The following is a 20764-nucleotide window of genomic DNA, read 5'->3' as shown; positions in this document are numbered from 1 at the left end:
TCTCACTAATAATTTTTTATATTGATTACATGTTCAAATAATACTTTAGATGTACTGGGTTAAATAAAATACATTACTAAAATTAATTTCACCTACTTTGAACTTTTATTCATGTGGCTACTAGACAGTTTAAAATTACACATGTGGCTCCTGTATTTCTATTACACAGCAACGGACGTCTTATAATCTGACCCCTCCCAATTCCTGCATCTGTTCACTGTACCCTCTGGAATACATGGTCACTAGTCACAGGCAGCCTGCTCTCTAGCTGATCCCTTGTCAGTCTAACTGAAATGTGGATCTTTCAAAAGGGCTCTGTGGCCCTCTCAACTTGGCTATTCTCTCTCCCACTGTCCCTCGTACCACTGGGACTACAGGGAGGACAGCCTTCCATGCATCCTGCCTGCCTCCTAAACATGCCAGTTCTCAAGTTCACACCACCAGACAACTACCCCACTGTCACATCTCCACCCCCACGCCATCACTCTCTCCTAACATAACACCCCAGTAATTCTTGGTGACTTTAATATTCACAGAGAAGATCCCTCCAATACCCTGATCTCTGTCCTTTTCTGACCCCCCCTCTTCCCCACGTATCTTGTCCATTCCTATGGTCACCCCTTAAGAGCCTGTCATTAAAAATAACTCCAGAATCTTTTGTCCCCAGTTTCACTGCTTCTCAGATGCCCAGAGTCCATCACCACAATCCTTGTCTTACGGATTCTCCACTCCCTTGCCCCTCTCTCCCTCGATCATGCTCACCCAACAAAAACAGACTTCGGTAAAATTAATTTTCAACTACAAGCTGAGGAAAAACCACCAACCAGCATGACTGGTCTCATTTTAAATTCATACCTCCTCCACTCTCCTCAAAACTCTAATACCATGGGCTTCCCTGGTGGTGCAGTGGTTAAGAATCCACCTGCGATTGCTGGGGACACAAGTTCAAGTCCTGGTCCGGGAAGATCCCACATGCCGTGGAGCAACTAAGCCCGTGCGCCACAACTGCTGAGCCTGAGCTCTAGAGCCCACGAGCCACAACTACTGAAGCCCAGGCACCTAGAGCCCATGTTCCGCAACAAGAGAAGCCACCGCAATGAGAAGCCCACGCGCCGCAACGAAGAGTAGCCCTCGCTCGCCACAACTAGAGAAAGCCCACGCGTAGCAATGAAGACCCAACACAGCCAAAACTAACTAACTAAATAAAAACTCTAATACCTCCTCTTCCAGCCTTCCTCTCAGCTACTTCACAGAAGATGAACACAACCAAAGGAGGATTTCCACCTGCTTAAACCACCTGTGCATTAGAGCCCCCTTAGCTACTCAAAACATGGCTCCAGCAACTCTCCTTTAATGGACCATTGCCATCAGCTAGAAATGTGCAGCAGTATTTCCTAACTTAAAAAATTAAAAACTCTCCTGTGCTGACATTCCCCTGTAGCTACCCCATTACTCTCTTCTTTATTGCAACTCCCGGGAAGGGTTTCCTGATCCTAGTTGTCCTCGCCTCCTCGCCCTGGTTGAACCCTCTCCAGTCAGGTTCCATCCCCACCACTCAACCAAAAGAGCTAAACCAATGGCCATTTCTCGATCCTTATGTTATCTGGCCCACCGACAGCACCTGCAGTTTATCACTTCCCTCCTGCTTCAAATACTTTCTTTCCATGGCTTCCAGAACACTTTTCTTGGTTCCTCTCCTACTTCACTAGGCACCTCCTCTCTGTTTGGCTGGATCTTCCTTCTCGTCCCAACTTTGAAAGGCTGGAGGGCCCCAGGGCTCAGTCTGCAGATCTCTCCTCTACCCACTCTCAGCAGGCAGGTGATCTCAGGTGATCTCCACCACTCTCAGCTTTACATGCCACCTAGTAACTGCCACACTAGTATCTTCCATCTGCTTCTTGCTAGAACCCATACCTCTCTCATCCACCTACCTACCTGACATCTCCACTGAGATGACTACTGAAACTTAGCATTTTCAAAAGCAAACCTCTGGTTTCCCCACTGCAACATAAGAAGAAATATACATTTGGTCTCTGCCCCCGGTTCCTGACAGAAAGCTCCTAAAACCTTTGTAATTTCCTAATAGGAATGTTTTACACAGAGCTCCTAAATCCTTTGGAATTTCCTAGGTGATAGGCGTCTTTCGTTCTAATGATGCAATTCTTGGTGGTTCCTGGATAGCTACAGGATGGGGGCTGGTCACCAGAAAGACCAAGCCATGAACAGAAGCTTGGAACTTTCAGCCCCACCCCCATCCTCCAGGGAAGAAAGAGGGGCTGGAGACTGATTTAATGATGGATCATGCCTACATACAGAGGCCTCTATAAAAATCTCTAAACTATGGGGTTCAGAGAGTTCTTGTGTTGAATACAGCCACATACTGGGAGGGTAGTGCATTCCAACTCCACGAAGACAGAAGTTCCTGCCCGCAGGACCCTTTTGGACCTTGCCTTACGCACCTCTCCATCTGGCTATTAATTTGTATCCTTTATAAAATCCTTTGTAATATGCCACCAAATATAAGTAAACATTTCAAATTTTGTGAGCCCTTCCAACAAATTATCAAACCTAAGGGGGGTGGGGAATTTGGGGAACCCCTGACTTTGTACCAAGTCAGAAAGAAGTTTGGGGACCACTACTTGGGACTGGGGTTTGAAGTAAGGACAGTCTTGTGGGACTGAGCCCTTAAACCTGTGAGGTCTGACACTAACTCTGGGTGGCTAATGTCAGAATTCAATTAAATTATAGGACGCCTGGTTGGAAAACTGGTTGGTATAGGGATTAAAAACCCCATACATATGGTGTCAGAAGTGTTGTGAGTAAAGAACAGTTTTCCTTTCCCCTCCAAACCTGCTCCACTCACAATCTCCCCACATCAGTACAGAGCAACACCATCCTTGTTACTCAGGCCAAAACTCTTGGCCCTTTATTCCCTTCTCACGCCTCATCTTCAATCCATCACCAGAGTCCCTCAATACTAACATCTGCAGAATCTGACTACCCTTCACCTCCTCTATCAGCACCCTGCCCCCAGCAACCATCAACTGCTATCTGGATCATCACCAGAGCCTCCTAACTGATCTCACTGCCTCTACTCTTGGTCCCCTACGACCTTTCCCAGGATGCGCAATGAGCTTTTCGAAATATAACTACAGTCACGTCACTCATTCGCTCGAACCCTCTAGAGGTCTCCATCACCCTCAGAGTAAAACCCAAAGTCCTTACACACTCGGCCTATCAGGTTCCGCAAGTGCTGGCCCTCCGCTGCCTCTCGGACTCATCTCCCGTCACCCAGCAGCGCCCACCCGTGCAGAGTGCAGGCAGGCTGGCCCCGGACTCCTGGCACTTGTCTTCTCCCAGACCGAGGCATGGCTTGCTCCCTCCCTTCCTTTAGGAACCTGCCTGAATGCCACTGTATAAACAAGACCCTCCTGACCACGTGACAAAACAGCGCCACCTCCCATGCTTGCTCTGGTACTCCTTCAGCTTTTTGTCCCGTTTTTATTTCTCACCATGTATTTCTCATCGTCCTGGGTACACATATGTATTCTATTTGCTCACTGGCCCCAGAAGGCTAGCTCTTTGTCCATTTCATCTACTGCTACATCCCAACTACCAAAACAGTGCCTGGTATGCTGCAAGTGTTCAGTTAATATTTCTTGAATGAATGTCGATTTAAAGTATTTAAATAATGTCTCTCTACTCTTGATCTTCTCAGAACCTTTAATATGGTAAGATGCACCGTGAAGCTTCTAAGAAGAGGATACAGGATACAGCAGTTCCCAAATGCATTTGACCATGAAACTCATTTTTTTTTGCAAGGGAGGAGGTGGGGTCATGCCGGAAGCGAAGTGGCATATTTCACAGGCCTAGTATTTCAGGGACGTACTCAGGATAATGAGGTTTGGCTCATTTTGTTCCACACAGATGAAATATTCTCACATCACGAGACATTCTAAGCGCAGGGACCATAGCTCTTACCCCTTTCTCAATTCCCGCAGCGCTTAGGATGATGTGATTGGGCTTCACATAACCGAATCTGCTGTCCGGTCCAACCCCAGCTCCCCATATTCCCAACCCCATCCTCCATACTCACTACTTTGTTATCCTTAAAATCGTGATACACGTGCAGCTTCAGGAAATACAAGGGAAACGTGTTCTGTGGACAATGGTGTGAGGCCTAAGGCATGACACCAGTGGGAGGGGCCTCACCGTGCTGTTGATGCTGGCTAACAACTTCCCGTTAAATTCCACCATAGAGTACACAGCCCCTTTCACCTCCTTTTCAGCCACAGTCTGTAGTTTTCCTAGGGGAAAAAAGATACTCTTAAGTCTCCTTTATGAGCCCATACTTTAACTAATCAAAAGAATCCCATGCTTCCCCTCTGGCTCTAATTCCTGCCCCCAAAACCACTCATCTGAAAGCAGGAAATACAGAGTCAGTACACACTGGGGTTAACCACCACTGGAAGTGTGAACCCCAAATGTGCAGTGATTCTACACAGCATTCAGGTTGTGTCTCCCACCCTGAGACTCCAGATCTCTCTCAAGATGGAGACCAAATTCCATCTCAGCCATCTATTCTGAGATTTCGGGGCTGACAGCTAGTCTTTAGAACCATCTTGAGTAGGGGAGATGGGAAAAGAGGTAGAAATGAACTCAAAGTGCTGACGCTGGGAAGAGGACCTTAAAGGCTGAGCAGCCAAGTGGGAAACACACCCTGGATTCCTACTAGGATTCCTAACTCGCGTTCTGGTCGGCATGTTCTCTTATTCACAGTTCACCTCTCCCCGTTTTTCCTTCCTTTCAAAGAGTGAAAAAGGAAGAAACACGTGCTAGATTTTATTTGTGCCTCTGCTCACATACTCCAAAACTCATTCAGATCATCAAGAGCTTAAGAGAAACATCATGAGTCTCACGTCACAGCAATTAACCCAAGTTCTTCTGCGTAACTGAGACTGAAACCTAAAAGAGTCTGCTTACATTCCCAGTTCCAAATCTCTCAAAAGCCGGAGACTGTGTCCGCTTACCATCTGAATACTGAAAGACCACAATACGACCCTGCTTGGGCTCCGCCTCTTCAGGGTACACCATGGCCGTGCCCACGATGAAGTACGTGTTGGGGTCTTTGCCCAACCTGCAGGAGACCAGGCTGAGGGCATACTCGTTCTGCAGGAACTGGTGGGCGTGGAGCACTAGAAGGGAGGAGAAGAGACGCGACTGGCTGACAACCCCCACGCAAGCACGCTTCTGTACTTGTGAGGCCCACAGCTCAGCTCGAAGTAGGTCTGCCTCCTGCTATTCCTGTCTCCTCACCAACCTATTCTGACCTGAGGAGGCCCAGCACTCTGGACTCATGGCCAACTCAGAGGCCCCACCCCTTTCTGCTCCTCCTAGGATGGTCTGCCAGTGTCCATCAAATTCTGGAATACAGCAGAGCCCAGAAGAGCCTAGCTTAGGGAGGACGTAGGTACAAAATGACAGAAAGAGCTCATCTGCACCTTCAAAGGTGTGCTGGTCAATGATAAGGAGGTTATGCACCTCCACCTCTTCTCCAAAGGAGGTCTCGTGAGGGGCTGTGCTGCTGGAGAACAGCTTGCTGGAGCTGACGCTGCTGGACAGGGCCTGGGAACAGAGAGAACACACATCACCCCTCTCAAAAGCAGAACGGGTGCTGGGAACAACAGTGTGAGCATCAGGCAGGATCAGGGAACAGTGGCTGAGTCTGAACGAGGAAACCTTACGGCTGGCCGCTTGCATGGAGCCTAAAGAACAGAGGGCTTCAAGGAGGACTCAGGGACCAAGGCTAAGGATCCAAATTCCATATGGTATGGACACAGCATCCAAAACACCGCCAGAACGTAAGAGCATTAGAGAGCACTAAACAGTGATGCTACGACATCAAGAAAGCTAACGAGAAACTCAGGCGACCTAGTAAAGTGACAGGCTTCCACCTCTCTCAATGGGAGGAGCAGGAGAGCACTGCAAATAAAAAGAAAAATATAAAGACCTTCTACTCTGGATTAAGGGAAGAAGCCATACCACAGATGTCTGCGAGCAAGGAAGGCAGAGAATACGTGGACTAAAACGATCAGCTAACATCTCCATTGGGTCTGTGATGTGCGGCTCCATATTGTCCCACTACTATCATTTTGCAGATGAGAAAACTGAAGTTGCCCAAGGTCACGCAGCTAGCAATAAACTTTGGAGTCAGTTCTGTCAGACTCCAAATGCCATGCTCTTACCTATTATACTGCACTGTTACCCATACCCTACACAAAGCACCCAAACTGATGTTAAGAGAAAAGGAATTATTCATCAGGCAAGGCTACCAAGTAGCAAAATCACTGACAGCCACGCTTACTCAAAGTTCTTCTCAAGCCTCTAATGAGGGGGCCAAATCCAGCTCACTGCCTGTTTTTATAAAGTTTTATTGGGGATTTCCCTGGTGGCGCAGTGGTTAAGACTCCATGCTCCCAATGCAGGGGGCCTGGGTTTGATCCCTGGTCAGGGAACTAGATCCTACACGCATGCCTCAACTAAGGAGCCGGTAAGCCGCAACCAAAGGAGCCCTCAAACTGCAACTAAGGGGCCTGCCTGCCACAACTAAGACCCAGGGCAACCAAATAAATAATTATTATTATTTTTTTAAATAAAGTTTTGGGACTTCCCTCGTGGCACAGTGGTTAAGAATCCGCCTGACAATGCAGGGGACACGGCTTTGATCCCTGGTCCGGGAAGATCCCACATGCCGCGGAACAACTAAGCCCGTGCGCCACAACTACTGAGCCTGCGCTCTAGAGCCTATGCTCCGCAACAAGAGAAGCCACCGCAATGAGAAGCCCGTGCACTGCAACGAAGAGTAGCCCCCGCTCACCTCAGCTAAAGAAAGCCCGTGCACAGCAGTGAAGACCCAATGCAGCCAAAAATAAATAAATTTTTCTTCTTAAATAAATAAATAATAAAGTTTTATTGGAACCCAGCTATGCCCACCTGTTGTCTATGGTTGCCTTTGTAATGGCAGACAAGAGTTGAGTAGTTGTGACTGAGATCATATGACCTGCAAAGCCAGAACTATTTACTAGCTGAGCCTTTACAGAACAGTTTGCCCCGCTCTCACACCATCTTTCTTTGTCCACTGCCCTCACCTGGGTGCTGGCGCTGGGCCTCAGAGCAGTTGTGCCCCCACTCGTGTCCTGGACTTCAATACGGCTGGAGAGGACCCCGAAGCACTGGGACACCTCCTGGTAGCAGATCTTCCTGTAGAACAAGTACAGAGCAACAGGGCCCCCTCAGGAGAAGTCTGAGGTGCTCCACACCAACCCCCAGGGCACCCCTGCCCCCGCAGCTCCCCTACCCTGCCCTCACCTGGGAGATTCATAGAGGGGAACCGTACGAATATGCAGCTTCTGTATCTCGTCAATGGTGCCAATGGTGAGGGTGCTGTTGTTGGCCAGTGCCAGGCTGGAAAGAAGGTTCTGGGTTTAGAGTGAGTAGACCCAAGGAAGGAAAGGATTATACGAGGCAACTCCACAAGGGGAAGGAAAACAAGGCAGAATTACACTAGCTTACCCCAGGGTAGTGGTTCTCAACTGACTCTATGCTAAATCACACCTGGGAAACATGCCTGGTCCCACCCCTGAGATTTTCCTATTTAATTGGTCTGGTTGGGCCTAGGCTGAGATTTTTAACAACTAACTATTTAATACTAAAGCATTCGAATATAGAACAGTGATGCTCAAACTATCAAACCATGCTGGCATCAGAATCAGCTGGGAGGCTTGTTAAACTAGACTGCTGGGTCCAACCCTGGAGTTTCTGATTCAGAGGATCCGCGGGTGAGGCCTGAGAATTTACATTCCTAATGCGTTCCCAGGTAGTGCTGTGGCTATGAGGAGCCACACTTTGAGAATCGCTGCTCCAGGGGAATACATAAAGATCTCTGCATCAGGGGTTCTGAAACTTGACTAATCATTTGAATCGCCTACGAGGTTTTCTAAAAATATAGATTCAGATCTAGGGCTCAACCCTAGATCCACCAAATCAAACTCTAAGAAGGATTCAAAAACAATTCTGTACATTTAAAAAGGCTTCCAAGGTGTTTCTACTGCATAGCCGAGATTTGCAAACCTCTGCTCTATACTCCCATCTCAGCTGGTCACGGACTTTGTCATTAGGAAAAGGCTGGAGGGGAGGGTCTGAGGAAAAAAACACGATGTCCTCACTCCTGGCTCTCGCTGAGGAAAGAAAAAGAGGCTCACCTGTCAGGGTAGCCATCTGAGTTGAGGGGACACATGTAGTTCACCTCCTTGAGGTTGACATTGGAGAAGACCAATTTGTGGTTGCTGCTGTAGATGACAGTGGGGCGGTCAGAGCAAGCAAAGACGTTGGTGGTAGAAAGAGAACGGAAAGTCCTCAATACGGTGGGCTGGGTGCCCAGAGTCACCTTCTTACGGTCGCTCAACAGGCCTACAGAAAGAACGGCATCCAGAGAAAAAAGGAAAGAAACGAAACAGGACACACAGCTGGATTGTGAAGCTTCAAAAGCAGCACCCTGAGGCTAAGAACTCTGCCAACTCCAATACTCCAGATTTTCCGAAGAGCCCCTCACTCGAGGTGCTAGTCTCACCTGTCTCAATGTTGAGCCCGAAGTAGAAAAGCGCCCCATCTCCCAAGGCACAAAGGAGGTAGTGGCTACTCTCAAAGGTGGTCATCAGGATAGAACGAGGAATGATCTCTGTGGGAAAGAGGTACATTAAGTTCTTGTTCCAAATTCTGATTCTGATCCCAACCCAGGTCCTTAAAAGAAACACACCTCCACCCAGCATCTCTTTGTGCAGTAGCTCAAAAGAGGGCAGCTTCGCGATTCGGGCTGAGATGTCTGTCCAGAGACCAATAGCACAAAGAGGGGACATTCCACTGCTGTCCCCTAAAGGGGTGATGTCCAAGCAGGCCACTTCGTGTTCCATCTCTGTGTGGCTGAACAAGGAAGAATACGTCAGAGGAAGGAATCCAAGGATCAAAGAAGCCCCAGAGAACAGGGAGGGCAAAAAGAGCAGACAGATAAACACACACCTGATCTGTCGGAGCTCCTGAGGATGGATCTGCAGGTAGTAGAGGGCCCTTCCCACGGCTACTACTACCTGGCTGCTATTGCAGGAGGCCACACTGATGTTCTTGCCCTGAGGCTCCTTCCACTCACTGACGAGAGCTTTGGGGTCTTGAGAGACCAACCTCACAGATGCTGAAGTGATCTAGAGAAAGAAGAGCAATGTCTCCAAGCCCCTGCAGGGATCTAAACAGGGGTGAGAAGGTGGTAAATGCTGCCCTGGTGGAACCCTAAGAATAAGCTCCTCTGCCACATAGATATATTTTTCCAAAGTTCTGCAATGATTAATTACATGAAGATGTCATTTTTAGCTGAAGCCCTGAAGAAGACTGGCTTCAAGCAGCTTACAGCTTACATACCTACAGGCAGAAAAAGAGAAGGCCTGTTTCACTCTGAGTAAGGCTTGGGTAACACAACCTATGGAAAGGTATCAATGGAGTAAATAAGACCTGCAACTACAAGTCTAGTTGTTTTTCTCAACCCAAAAATCAGGTCTCTAAAATATCCAAGTTCTGGGAATTCCCCGGCGGCCCAGTGGTTAGGGCTCCGCGCTTTCACTGCCGAGGGCGCAGGTTCAATCCCTGGTCAGGGAACTAAGATCCTGCAAGCCACGCGGCACAGCCAAAAAATAAATAAATAAATTAAATAAAATATCCAAAATATACAAGTTCTTTACTATGTATGAATACATTTTATACATTTATTTCATCATTGAAATAAAACAAAAAGCAGGCTGATAACACTATTATGTATCAATACACCTTACTTATCAAAATTGAGTTTCTACTTAAAGAGGAAAGCCCTTTAGAATTATAAACACTATGGGGGATGCAGAAACACTACAAGCTGTTATTCATACTAATGAACTACAATGGGATTACATAATACTTCAAAGGGTTATTAGTCTTTCCATTTGGTAAAGAAGCCCATCATTGTAGAGAACAAACGTATGGACACCAAGGGGGGAAAGTGGCAGGGGGTGGGTGGTGGTGGGATGAACTGGGAGATCTGGATTGACATATATACAATAATATGTATAAAATAGATAACTAATAAGAACCTCCTGTATAAAAAAATAAATAAAATAAAATTCAAAAAAAGAAGACACCACTATAAAGTTAAAAACAAGCCTCAAAAAAAAAAAAGTATATGAGAAGGCACATTTAGAGGGTTAGAAAGAAAGTTAGAAAAGAGGGAAGTGGACAGCTCAGGAAGGACACATCTCAAGAAAGAGGCAGCAGCTACTGGAATGTGCGCCCAATTTAGTAGGAGGGGTCATATCAGGCAGCCTGCAGTGAAGATAGGAGAAGGAAGACAGCCAGTGTAGACAGACTTTCTTGATTCCAGAATCTAGATGAAGACGGAGATAGGGCAATAGCTGGAGGGAAATTCTGGGGTCTAGAAGGTATTTTTTTAAGGCCAGCAAGGTTTACGTGTAATTCAAAGCTAGAGGAGCCAAAGGGGGAGGGGTGGTTGTCTTCAAGCCCCGGTGCAGGGTCTAGAGGACCAAGGACAGGGTGTGATGCCGAGCCAAGGCTGCAGGATCACAGCTCTGAGAAAGGAAAGGCTCTAGTTTGGGAGAGATCAGAAAGCAGAACTCTGGTTTCATACACAGAAAATGTGGTCCTTTTGATGGCTGAACAAAGGTGTTTCAGAAGCTTCAATGGGGAAGACTAAAGATTTTAATAAAAAACCTAATATTGCCCTTGAGAAAAAAGAGAAGAAATCCATCATTAGTAATAATTGGGCTGGTATAAAATAGGAAATCAGCTTTTGAAGGGTCTGGTCTAGTGTAAACTACAAAACCAGGGCAGCAGCATAATTCTGAAAATCAAAAAAAAAAAACAGGAAAGGCCTTTAACAAGAGATATGTGAGCTGGGGCCAGTATTCAGGCCACCAGTTAGAAAACACTGACAAAGCGATGAGTCAGTAACTGGGCACTCCCCACATTTGTTCAACAAACTGACAGAAGCTTCCCTCTGGTTTTTACCAAACCCACCACTGCCTGTTGCCTAAAAGGAAGACCAAGAGGATAAAAAGATAAAGACAGTTCAATAGTCCTCAGGCCCTCAAGTGCTATACCTGCCACAGGCAAATCACTGACTCTGCTCAGTGTGGAGAACGGCTCAAAAGGTGAGGAGGGTGTGCAAAAAACCAAGAGCATCACGGTCACTCCAAACTTAAAAAGACTGCCAGGCGTTGAGAGGTGCGAAGAAATCAGGCTCTCACAGCTAACAAAAGTGCCAAAAGGCTATATGCCCCCCATATCACAGAAAGATTTAAGATAAGGATCTGAACAGAGTTAGAACTCTGGTTATAATAATTAGCGCCCTGAAAGTGCTCCCAAAAGTCATATATGGATGGTAGCCTACGACTGGTTTTTTTCCTTTGTGCTTTTCAGTATTCTCCAAATAAGTATATACTACTATTATAACACGGGGGAAAAGTGTGTCTCAGAAGACAGGATATAATTAGTGTGAAAACAATATCCCCCTGCCCACCCTCAAAAAATATATATATAATGATCCCATCCATAAAAGAAAATGTGAATAAACACAATATACAGTCATCCCTCAGTATCTGCAGGGGACTGGTTCCAGAATCCCCCAGCCGATACCAAAATCCGCAGATGCTCAATCAAGTCCCTTATATAAAACGGAACAATAATTGCTTATAAACTACTCACATCCTTAAGTGTATTTTAAATCATCTCTAGATTATAATACCTAATATAATGTAAATGCTATGTAAATAATTGTAAATACAGTGTAAATGATACGTAAATAGCTGCTGGTGCACAGCAAATTCAAGTTTTGCTTTTTGAACTTTCTGAAGTTTTTTTCCCCCATTTTTTTTTTTCAGCCATGCCACTTGGCTTACAGGATCTTAGTTCCCTAACCAGGGATGGAAGTGAAAATGCCAAGTCCTAACCACTGGACCACCAGGGAATTCCCATCCCAAATATTTCTGATCCAAACCCACAGATACAAAGGGCCGACCGTATATACATTTGCAAAGAAAAATTAAAGCTAAAAGGAACAACTCCAAAGTTAAGAGTTAATTAAACTGCTCTCAGTAGTGGGTGATTAGGTAATTCCAGTTTTTTCCCTAGCCTTTTTACATTACTTTTAGAGCCATAAAAACTGACTTCCAAAAATCCGGCAGTGCTCTGTACTGCACTCTAGGTCAAATTCAAGTGTAAACGAGGCCCGCCCTTTTCTCCGTTACTACCTGGATGAGTTGTTGATGAGCCACATTGCCACAGAAGAAAGTCTGCTGATCGTCCACAAAACCCATCAGTTCAGTTTCTTCCACTTCCTCTCCGTTTAACATGAGAACTCTGCAGCAGAATGGAAGGCCAGGGTCAGCCAGACCAGCTGCCCCACCTTGCAACCTTCACATGAGCACCTGGAGCTGGCACCAGACTCATCTTACCTTGTCTGGCCCACAAAAGAGAGCACCAAAGTGTCATCAGTCTCCCGATTAGGATCAGACCGCAGGGGCCATAAGCCTGGAACAAAGATCAAAGATTAAGAGGCACAGCACAGACCAACACTCCGCTCCCACAGTCTAAGGAAGGAGCAGCCTAACCCCACGGGAAGAGCAAGAAATTTGGTGTCAGTCCTGAGATAAAATACCCACTCTGTTCCTCCCTAGCTTTAAGACTCTGAAGAAGTTAGATATTTTTAAAGCCGTTTGAGCCTGATATTTTTCGGTTTTTCATTTGATTTTGGATGGGATAATTCATCTCCATGACTCAAAGTCAAAATTTGTTTTTTATTTTTTAATTTTTTTAAAATTTATTTTATTTTTGGCTGTGTTGGGTCTTCGTTGCTGCACATGGGCTTTCTCTAGTTGTGTCGAGCCGGGGCTACTCTTTGTTGCGGTGCACGGGCTTCTCACTGCAGTGGCTTCTCTTGTTGCGGAGCTTGGGCTCTAGGCGCAGGGGCTTCAGTAGTTGTGGCACATGGGCTCAGTAGTTGTGGCTCGCGGGCTCTAGAGTGCAGGCTCAGTAGCTATGGTACATGGGTTTAGTTGCTCCACAGCATGTGGGATCTTCCCAGACCAGGGCTCGAACCTGTGTCCCCTGTATTGGCAGGCAGATTCTTAACGACTGAACCACCAGGGAAGTCCCAAAATTTATTTTTTAAATATTTAACACAGAAGTCTCACCCCTATACCTCTCCTTCCAACCTAGCCCCCAAATAAGTAAACAATAATAGTTTATCCTTCCAATTCTTTTTAATTTAGGAAAATAGGTAAACACTGTGTTGCAAGCCAATATACAATGGCCTATCACAAACTGTCTGCACCTTGTTTTTTCATCTAATATATGCCTGGGCCTTTATCATAACAGAATAGTTTCTTGTTTTTGACATCTGCACAGTATTTAATTGTATGGATGTAACAGTTTATTAGTTAGTTCCCACTGATGGACCCTTTTTCAGTATATTGCCACAATATACAACGCCACAATGAGTAATCTTGTATTTATGTCACTTTATACATATAAAGGTCTATGGGCTAGATGCCCAGAATTGGGCTTGCGGGGCAAATCACTAGATGCAGTTGTAGTTTCCGCAGACATTTTCAGTGAGCACGCTCATTTTCTCACAGCCTCACCAACACAATGTGTTGTCAAACTTCAACTTTGGCATCTGGTAAAGTATAGTATCACTATTTTGTTTTGATTTGCACTTATTATAAGTTAGGCTTGTTACCTGTCTATCCATGTACTTTGCTAATTTGGGGGCAGGAAATTTCGTGGTCTTTCTAGAAATTTTTTATGAATTAAGAGAGATTAGGCCTTTGCCTATAAGATGAACTACAAACGTTTTTATCCAATTTGCCATTTCTTCTAACTTAGCTTGCAGTGTTTGTTTTTGCCATGCAGAAGTGTTTTATTTTTATGCTGATAGTTTATTAATCTTTCTTTTTGGCTTCTGTACTTTTGAGTCATTGTTTGACTATCCTCACTCCAAAATTAGAAAAGAATTCACCACCTTTTTCTTTTAGTTTTTGTATGGCTTCATATTTTTACATTAAGTCTTTGATCCATTTAGATTCTAGCAAGGTATACACTGAGCAGTATGGATCCACACTTATCTTTTCCCAAATGACTCCAGTTATCCCAACACCATTTATTCAAAAGAATTATCTTTACCTCACTGACCTGAGATACCACCACTATTGTACACTAAAGTCCCACATACAGTTGTGTCTATTTCGGGACATTTGAGTCTGCCCATGGGACTCTTGCCTATTCGTGCACCAAAACCAAACTTTTAATTTCTAAGGTTTAATAGTACGTTTTTATATCTGGTAACTAGGCCCGTCTCATTGCTCTTTTAAGTTTTCCTAGCTTTTCTTTTTTTTTTTTTTTTTTTTTTTGCGGTACGCGGGCCTCTCTCTGTTGTGGCCTCTCCCGTTGCGGAGCAGACTCTCAACCACTGTGCCACCAGGGAAGCCCTTCCTAGCTTTTCTTGCTGCTTCTGTTTCCCATTTGGTCTTTGACTTGCCCAGGTCAAAGAAAAAAAACCTATTGATATTTTTATTGAAATACATTAAATATAAAAATCAGAGAGAAAGAGCTTTATAATGTTAACTTATAAGACCTTGGCATGTCTTTTTCATTTGATCAATCTATCCTTTTAATCCTTTAAGAGTATCTTAAAGTTTTCCTTACATAGATTTTGCACAATTCTTGTTAAACTTATTCCTTGGTATTTTATCTTTTTATTCCTATTGTAAATTGTCTCTTTCCCTCTACTATACCTTCTAATTGTGTTTTTACATGAAAACTACTGATTTCAGAACATTAATTTTATATCCTACCTTAATGAATTCTTACTGCCTGTTAGCTTTTCAGTTGATTCTCTTGAGTTTTGTAGTTTTATGATCTCTTCCTAATTCATAAACCTCTATTTTTTTATTAATATGTTCTCATCCTCTTACTTTTTTATATTCTGAATTATTTTTTTTTTAAGATGTGCCTCCTATATACTACTTTGAATTAATTTTTGCCTTATGATCCAATCTGATCATCTTTTTCTTATAACAGGTGAGTTTAGCCCATTTGTTTACTGGTACCAGATATCTGATATATGAGTTACTCATACAGATGTTTGATATCAGTTCTGTCATATTATTTTAGGGTATGTTTACTGTTTGTATATTATAAAAGTCTTTCACTATGTAGTCTTTCTTTGATCTTTTCGACTATTATGTTCTCTTGGAATTTACAAAGATCTATACTTTTGTTCTAGAAGTTACCTTTACATGTACATCTTTCTATGAAATTCTCAGTCTCCTCTCTCTTTACGGATTCTATCAGTTCCCTTATATAAACAACATTAAATTTCACTTGTAATCTTTCTTCCACCATTCCTCTACTCCATTATCCAAGTTTTTTTTTTTTTTTTTTGCGGTACGCGGGCCTCTCACTGTTGTGGCCTCTCCCGTTGCGGAGCACAGGGTCCGGACGCACAGGCTCAGCGGCCATGGCTCACGGGCCCAGCCGCCCTGCGGCATGTGGGATCCTCCCGGACCGGGGCACGAACCCGCGTCCCCTGCATCGGCAGGCGGACTCTCAACCACTGCGCCACCAGGGAAGCCCCATAATCCAATTTTGGTCAATATTCTCTTTAAGTTTACTTTGGAACTTTTCAATATATTTAAGCTTCTACCGCTTATTTGGCATTATGAATTTTTTTACTCTTCATTTGATCTGCTCTCCCCCGGAAGTGTCTTCATGACATGTAATGAGGCCAAAGTCACTCAAGTAAGATCTGCATCCTATGTCCACCAAAAGGATACCTTTGATGCCTGGCAAGTCAATGCTGGCATGCTCGTGGATTCCAATTCCATTCCGGATGATCCGCAAAGAGCCTTCCTTGAAAGCCCCAGAGCAAGTGACCAGCTGCAAGTAGAGAAAAGGTTTCTAAATAACCCGCTCCAGACTGAGGCAACTAGACTGATGCTCACAAAGTAAACAAGCTATACCTAAAACCAAGGACCCTTTGTTGTGGAGCTAGGTTTGAGGATGCAGACTTAGCAGAGGTTGATCTCCAAAGTCTCTCAAATTTATCAAGCAGACAGGATATCCTAGTCCAAGAAGCAAAAGGTTCCTACCACTATTCCTAGCAAGCTTGTTTCCACCCTGGGAACCTAGTTTACTGGAAAGAGCACAGGATCTGAAGGCAGACACACCTGCCATTTAGTAGTTATGTAACCTTGGACAAGTTGCTTAATCCTTCTCAGCCTTAAGTTTCCTCACTTCTGAAATGGCCAAGAATCCCTATCTAACACAGTGCTTGTGTGATTATAGATAATGTATGTAGACTGCCTGGCAGACCAAGATAGGCACTCAATAAATGGTAGTTATCCTCACATCATTGGAAATTAGTGAGTGAGGCTCTTAAAAGTTATCTGCAGTGCACACTCCCCATTCTAGCTAAGCAGACCCAGGAGGACACCGTTTGAGTGGGCATACCAACTATCCCTTTCCAGGATGACCCCCTTACCTGTCCCTGCCCCTGCCTCTCCAGGTCCACCACACACATGTCCACAATGGGTCCTAAATTGGTAAAGGTTTCCATGGCCACTACATAGGAGCCTTGTTCATTGCTGTCAACATTGAGCTGAAAAAGAAAGAACAATGCTAGGCCTAGAATGCTCCAGACCCACCCTAAAGAGAGAGTTATCATCCAAAAGAAACTCAACCCTACTAGATCTTCTCATGCGCTCAGAAGATCTTATGCTCTTACGGATGCTTCTTATGCTCTACTGGATGCTTCTAGAAGGGAACTGCTAAGGAACATGGTTATCCTAGAGGTGACCCACTAACCAGCCAGGGATTTCTAACCTGGCATCCCATGGATGGATTTCAGAGGAACAGCTGGAAATTAATGTAAAATGTTTGCATGCATTCTTCTGCAGAGAAGGTTCAAATTCTCATATTCTAGAGGGGATCAAATACATTAGACTATGACCTATTTGAAGGTAGAAGCTAGCTCTTGTTCATCATTGTACCCACAGTACCTAGCACCTTGCCTGGCACATTTGTTGAATGAACATTTAGGACAAACAGCTAGTCAGGGTAGGATGCTAAATCAACCAAGTAGAAAGGTGGATAGCAGGCATATGGATGAACTGAAGAAACTCTGAGAGGTACTAAACACAGAAAGAACTTAATGAAGAAGCAGTGAAGACTGCAAAAAAGAAGCCAGAAAGAAGAAAATGTCTTCTCACCTTCACAAGCTGGGAGTCACCAAGGCGAGACCCGACAAACACAACACCGTTATCAAGGTATGTCAAGCACTCAGCAATAGAGGTCTAAAAGAAAATCAAGGGCATGAAAGACATGAGAATGGACTTCACGTGGGATCCAGACACCGTCCTACCCACCTCTCAGACATGTGCTGAGAAAAATCACACCTGCCGTCACGATTCCCAAAACAATTCTCCATTTCAAATCCCCAGGTCACACTCAACGATCATTCCTAAATCTCTGAAGTTTGTGACTCTTCATTTATCACATCCCTATAGTCAGAAAAATCAACGATTTGTCTTGCAGGTGCCTGCTCCAAATGATCATTTTAATCCCAACAGCTCCAGTCTCCTCAAAATAGCTAGAGACCTCTAAAATTGCTGCATTGTTCTTAACAATACTTTTGTAGAACATCCTCCCATAACTGAGTATCAGCCTTAGATTAACCTTTAATTCTACAGTGTATCCTTTTTGTTTCTCTTTTTTTTTAATACTTGAGGTAGTACCCCACTGCCTGTGAGATTCTCTAGAATCTACTCATTCAAAAACCAACTTCCACAGCAGGACTGAGCATTTGTTGTTGGGTGTTAAGTAATATAATTCCCAGGTGCAGTTTGGGACCACACATCTGGGGTCACTAGGCACCTAGGAGAAATGTAGAAGAGTAGGGACAGGGCCTACCTCCCCAAGGAGTTCCACTCGGAGATCCTTGAGGGTAACGGTGCCATCCATCTGTTCCTCCTTCTCCAAAAGCAGCATGAAGAGCCGTCCTTCCATGTCTCCCAGCAGATAGCGGGAGCCATTGGGGTCCACGCGATTGTGACACACAATTGTGCTTTGCTGCCAAGAGGGAAGACACAGTCATTAGAGATAAAGCATCCTCCACAACCAGAGAATAAAGCCTAGCAGACCATTCCCTTTACCAAACCCAGCCACTTCATGAGCAAGGAATCCACTCAGCTCACATTACATGTGTGATCAAAAATGAGAACGTTTTATTTATTATTATTATTTTTTTTTGAGGACGTTTTATTTTGAAGACAATGTTCTGAGGAGCTCAGCATACTTTAAATGTTTACTCACATATTATTTTACTGGAAAACAAATACATAAAAGAGAAGCAGCTGTAAGTACTGACTGGACTATGCATGCTACCACAGATTTTGTTATTTATCCTCAAAAAAAAAATAAAATTAAGCTTTTAAGCTTTCATTTCTATGACTTGAAATTTGAAGGTGAAATTTTTTGTGACTGATTTTTTAAGTCTATATATAGTATTCACTATATTATTTTACCTGATTTGAGCTCTAAGAACATTAACATTCATTAGAATTCCTGAAATTTTTCCTTTCTTCAAATTGCCCCAGTGAATGGAAAGGATAAACCAAATTTTGATTATTTCTCTCCCTTAGTTAGCAAGCAAGCTCTTTGAAAGCAACACCAAGCCAATCTCTTTGTATTCCCAATGACCAACACAACATCTTATATACATAGTGAATAATGTGACATACCTCTGAATCCCCTTCTGACAAATGGTGGGGAAAAGAAGCGGGGGAACAAACAGAAAAGAAGAAAAAGGGAAAAGAATGCTGCTCACCTTAATGATGGGAGGGGCAATCGCCAGATATTTGTCACCGTTGTGATAGGTGATTGATTCCTGTCCAATGATGATGGCGCCTCCAAAAGGCTCTGGGACTGCAGGAGAAAGAGTAGCATTAAAATGCTCAGCATTTGGGACCTGCCAAACCCTGATGCAGCAAGAGCACTGATCCAGTTATCTCTGAGGCAAACTTGAAGACAATCATTTTTTAGACATCAAAGTCCATGGACTATGATAAGCTTTTTCTGAGATTACTGTCTTAGAAATTGTAGGCTGCCCACTCTGTACTCCTGGTCGTACTTTTATTGCCACTCTTTCGGAGTTTCTGAGATTTTTTTCCTTGTTCCTTAGCTTCATCTCCCCCATTATCAGGGCTACCATATAGAAGAGCCAATTTGCACTTAAGAGTTTTAAAACTTCTCTACTAGGTGAAACACACAACAGTGCTGGGGGAAGAATATAGGATAAAGAGCAAAGATGCCTGGATTCCAGCCTACGCTTTGTCAGTGAGGCACAGGCATGGGCAAGTCCCTCAGCCTTGTTTCCTCATCTATGAAATAAAGGAGCCAGATAAAATAAGCTCTATTGGTCCCCTTCAGTTTTTTTTAATTTTTGCCCAACAATAAAATAATGAGACTAACTTCCATATGCCACTCTGCAAATCAATCTCATTGTTTTAGTTAACCCCACCACCCCAAATAAAGGAAAGTTATACTTTTGGGGGAAGGGTAAAAAACAAGACAATCCCAAAGACAAAAATGCAAAAAACAAACGGAAGCACATTTACAGATAGGAGACATAAGGGAGGGCTGAACAATGCATGTGCTCAACAGCACTGGAGTGCTGACATGAAGGGCAGAGAAGGTGAGGAAGGAGCAATAGGGAACTGGCCCAGAAGTGGGGCAGAGGCAAATTTCCTAAATCCCCCAACAAACCTGCAATCACCATGGAAGCTTCAGCTTCTACGTTTTCCTGTTTCCAAGGGCCCTTATTGAACTCCTTCTCTCGAAGAGACACCTCATAGGTTTTTACGTGCCGCCCCTGAGGGTCCTAGGTGAGCAAAGGTAGAACCATTAGTCCCTACGAAGGGTGCCCTGGGCTGGAGAGGGGCCCTGAAAGGAACAGCATCTGACACTCCTGTCACGCCAGCCTTCCCAACCTTATCCATCAGCATGCTAACGGCCACCAGCTGAGCTTCTGATAGTCTGGGTAGACTGTGACTGAGGCTAACTGTTTCTAACAACTGAACCAACAAAGAGATATTTAAAACTTAGAAAAATGAACTTGTCACGCTGTACTAACCACTACAGAGATATAATGTACATATGTGTACATTTGTGAATGTACATGTACGTATATAAGAGAGATACATATGTATATATATATATATTCTCTGGTCCTTATCTTCAAGGAACTTATAAAATATCTAAAGAGGAAAAACACATTGAGAAGTGAAACACATCTCACAAATTTTTTAAATTTGTTTGTTACAAATGAGAACCTACTGTATAGCACAGGGAACTCTACTCAATGCTCTGTGGTGACATAAATGGGAAGGAAATCCAAAAAAGAGAGGATATATGTATACGTATAGCTGATTCACTGTGCCATACAGTAGAAACTGACACAACATTGTAAAGCAACTATACTCCAACAAAAATTTTTTTTTAATAAAATAAAAATCAATTACAGTCTAAAACAAAGCTCCGTTTGATACAATTCTCAGATGCATTCTGATAGGGTGACGGTAAAGAACAGCGTGCTGCTCCTCTAAAGTTAGTCGAA

At 44.0% G+C, this 20764-nt stretch overlaps 1 protein-coding gene across 2 annotated transcripts in view; it reads right to left on the bottom strand.

Moving 5' to 3' along the window:
* DDB1 (damage specific DNA binding protein 1) overlaps positions 1 to 20764 on the bottom strand; it is a 31254-nt gene that overhangs the window by 5663 nt on the left and 4827 nt on the right. The window contains exons 5-21 of one of the 2 annotated variants that reach the window (XM_004264179.4): positions 19915 to 20029; positions 18977 to 19074; positions 18061 to 18219; positions 17361 to 17444; positions 16634 to 16750; positions 15927 to 16029; positions 12546 to 12621; positions 12342 to 12450; positions 9076 to 9254; positions 8816 to 8979; positions 8630 to 8737; positions 8262 to 8469; positions 7369 to 7464; positions 7149 to 7260; positions 5502 to 5625; positions 5031 to 5195; positions 4213 to 4307 (exon numbers count right to left, since the gene is read on the bottom strand). In XM_004264179.4, coding sequence (XP_004264227.1) covers positions 4213 to 4307; positions 5031 to 5195; positions 5502 to 5625; positions 7149 to 7260; positions 7369 to 7464; positions 8262 to 8469; positions 8630 to 8737; positions 8816 to 8979; positions 9076 to 9254; positions 12342 to 12450; positions 12546 to 12621; positions 15927 to 16029; positions 16634 to 16750; positions 17361 to 17444; positions 18061 to 18219; positions 18977 to 19074; positions 19915 to 20029 — 2112 coding nt within the window. The remainder of the gene's footprint in view (positions 1 to 4212; positions 4308 to 5030; positions 5196 to 5501; positions 5626 to 7148; positions 7261 to 7368; positions 7465 to 8261; positions 8470 to 8629; positions 8738 to 8815; positions 8980 to 9075; positions 9255 to 12341; positions 12451 to 12545; positions 12622 to 15926; positions 16030 to 16633; positions 16751 to 17360; positions 17445 to 18060; positions 18220 to 18976; positions 19075 to 19914; positions 20030 to 20764) is intronic. The other variant, XM_049714411.1, reaches the window with a different exon arrangement.

Source organism: Orcinus orca, chromosome 8 (assembly GCF_937001465.1).
Source record: "Orcinus orca chromosome 8, mOrcOrc1.1, whole genome shotgun sequence".
Lineage (NCBI taxonomy): Eukaryota > Metazoa > Chordata > Mammalia > Artiodactyla > Delphinidae > Orcinus > Orcinus orca.
Note: the sequence above shows the minus strand (reverse complement) of the source record. Positions and strands in the feature narration are given on the sequence as shown.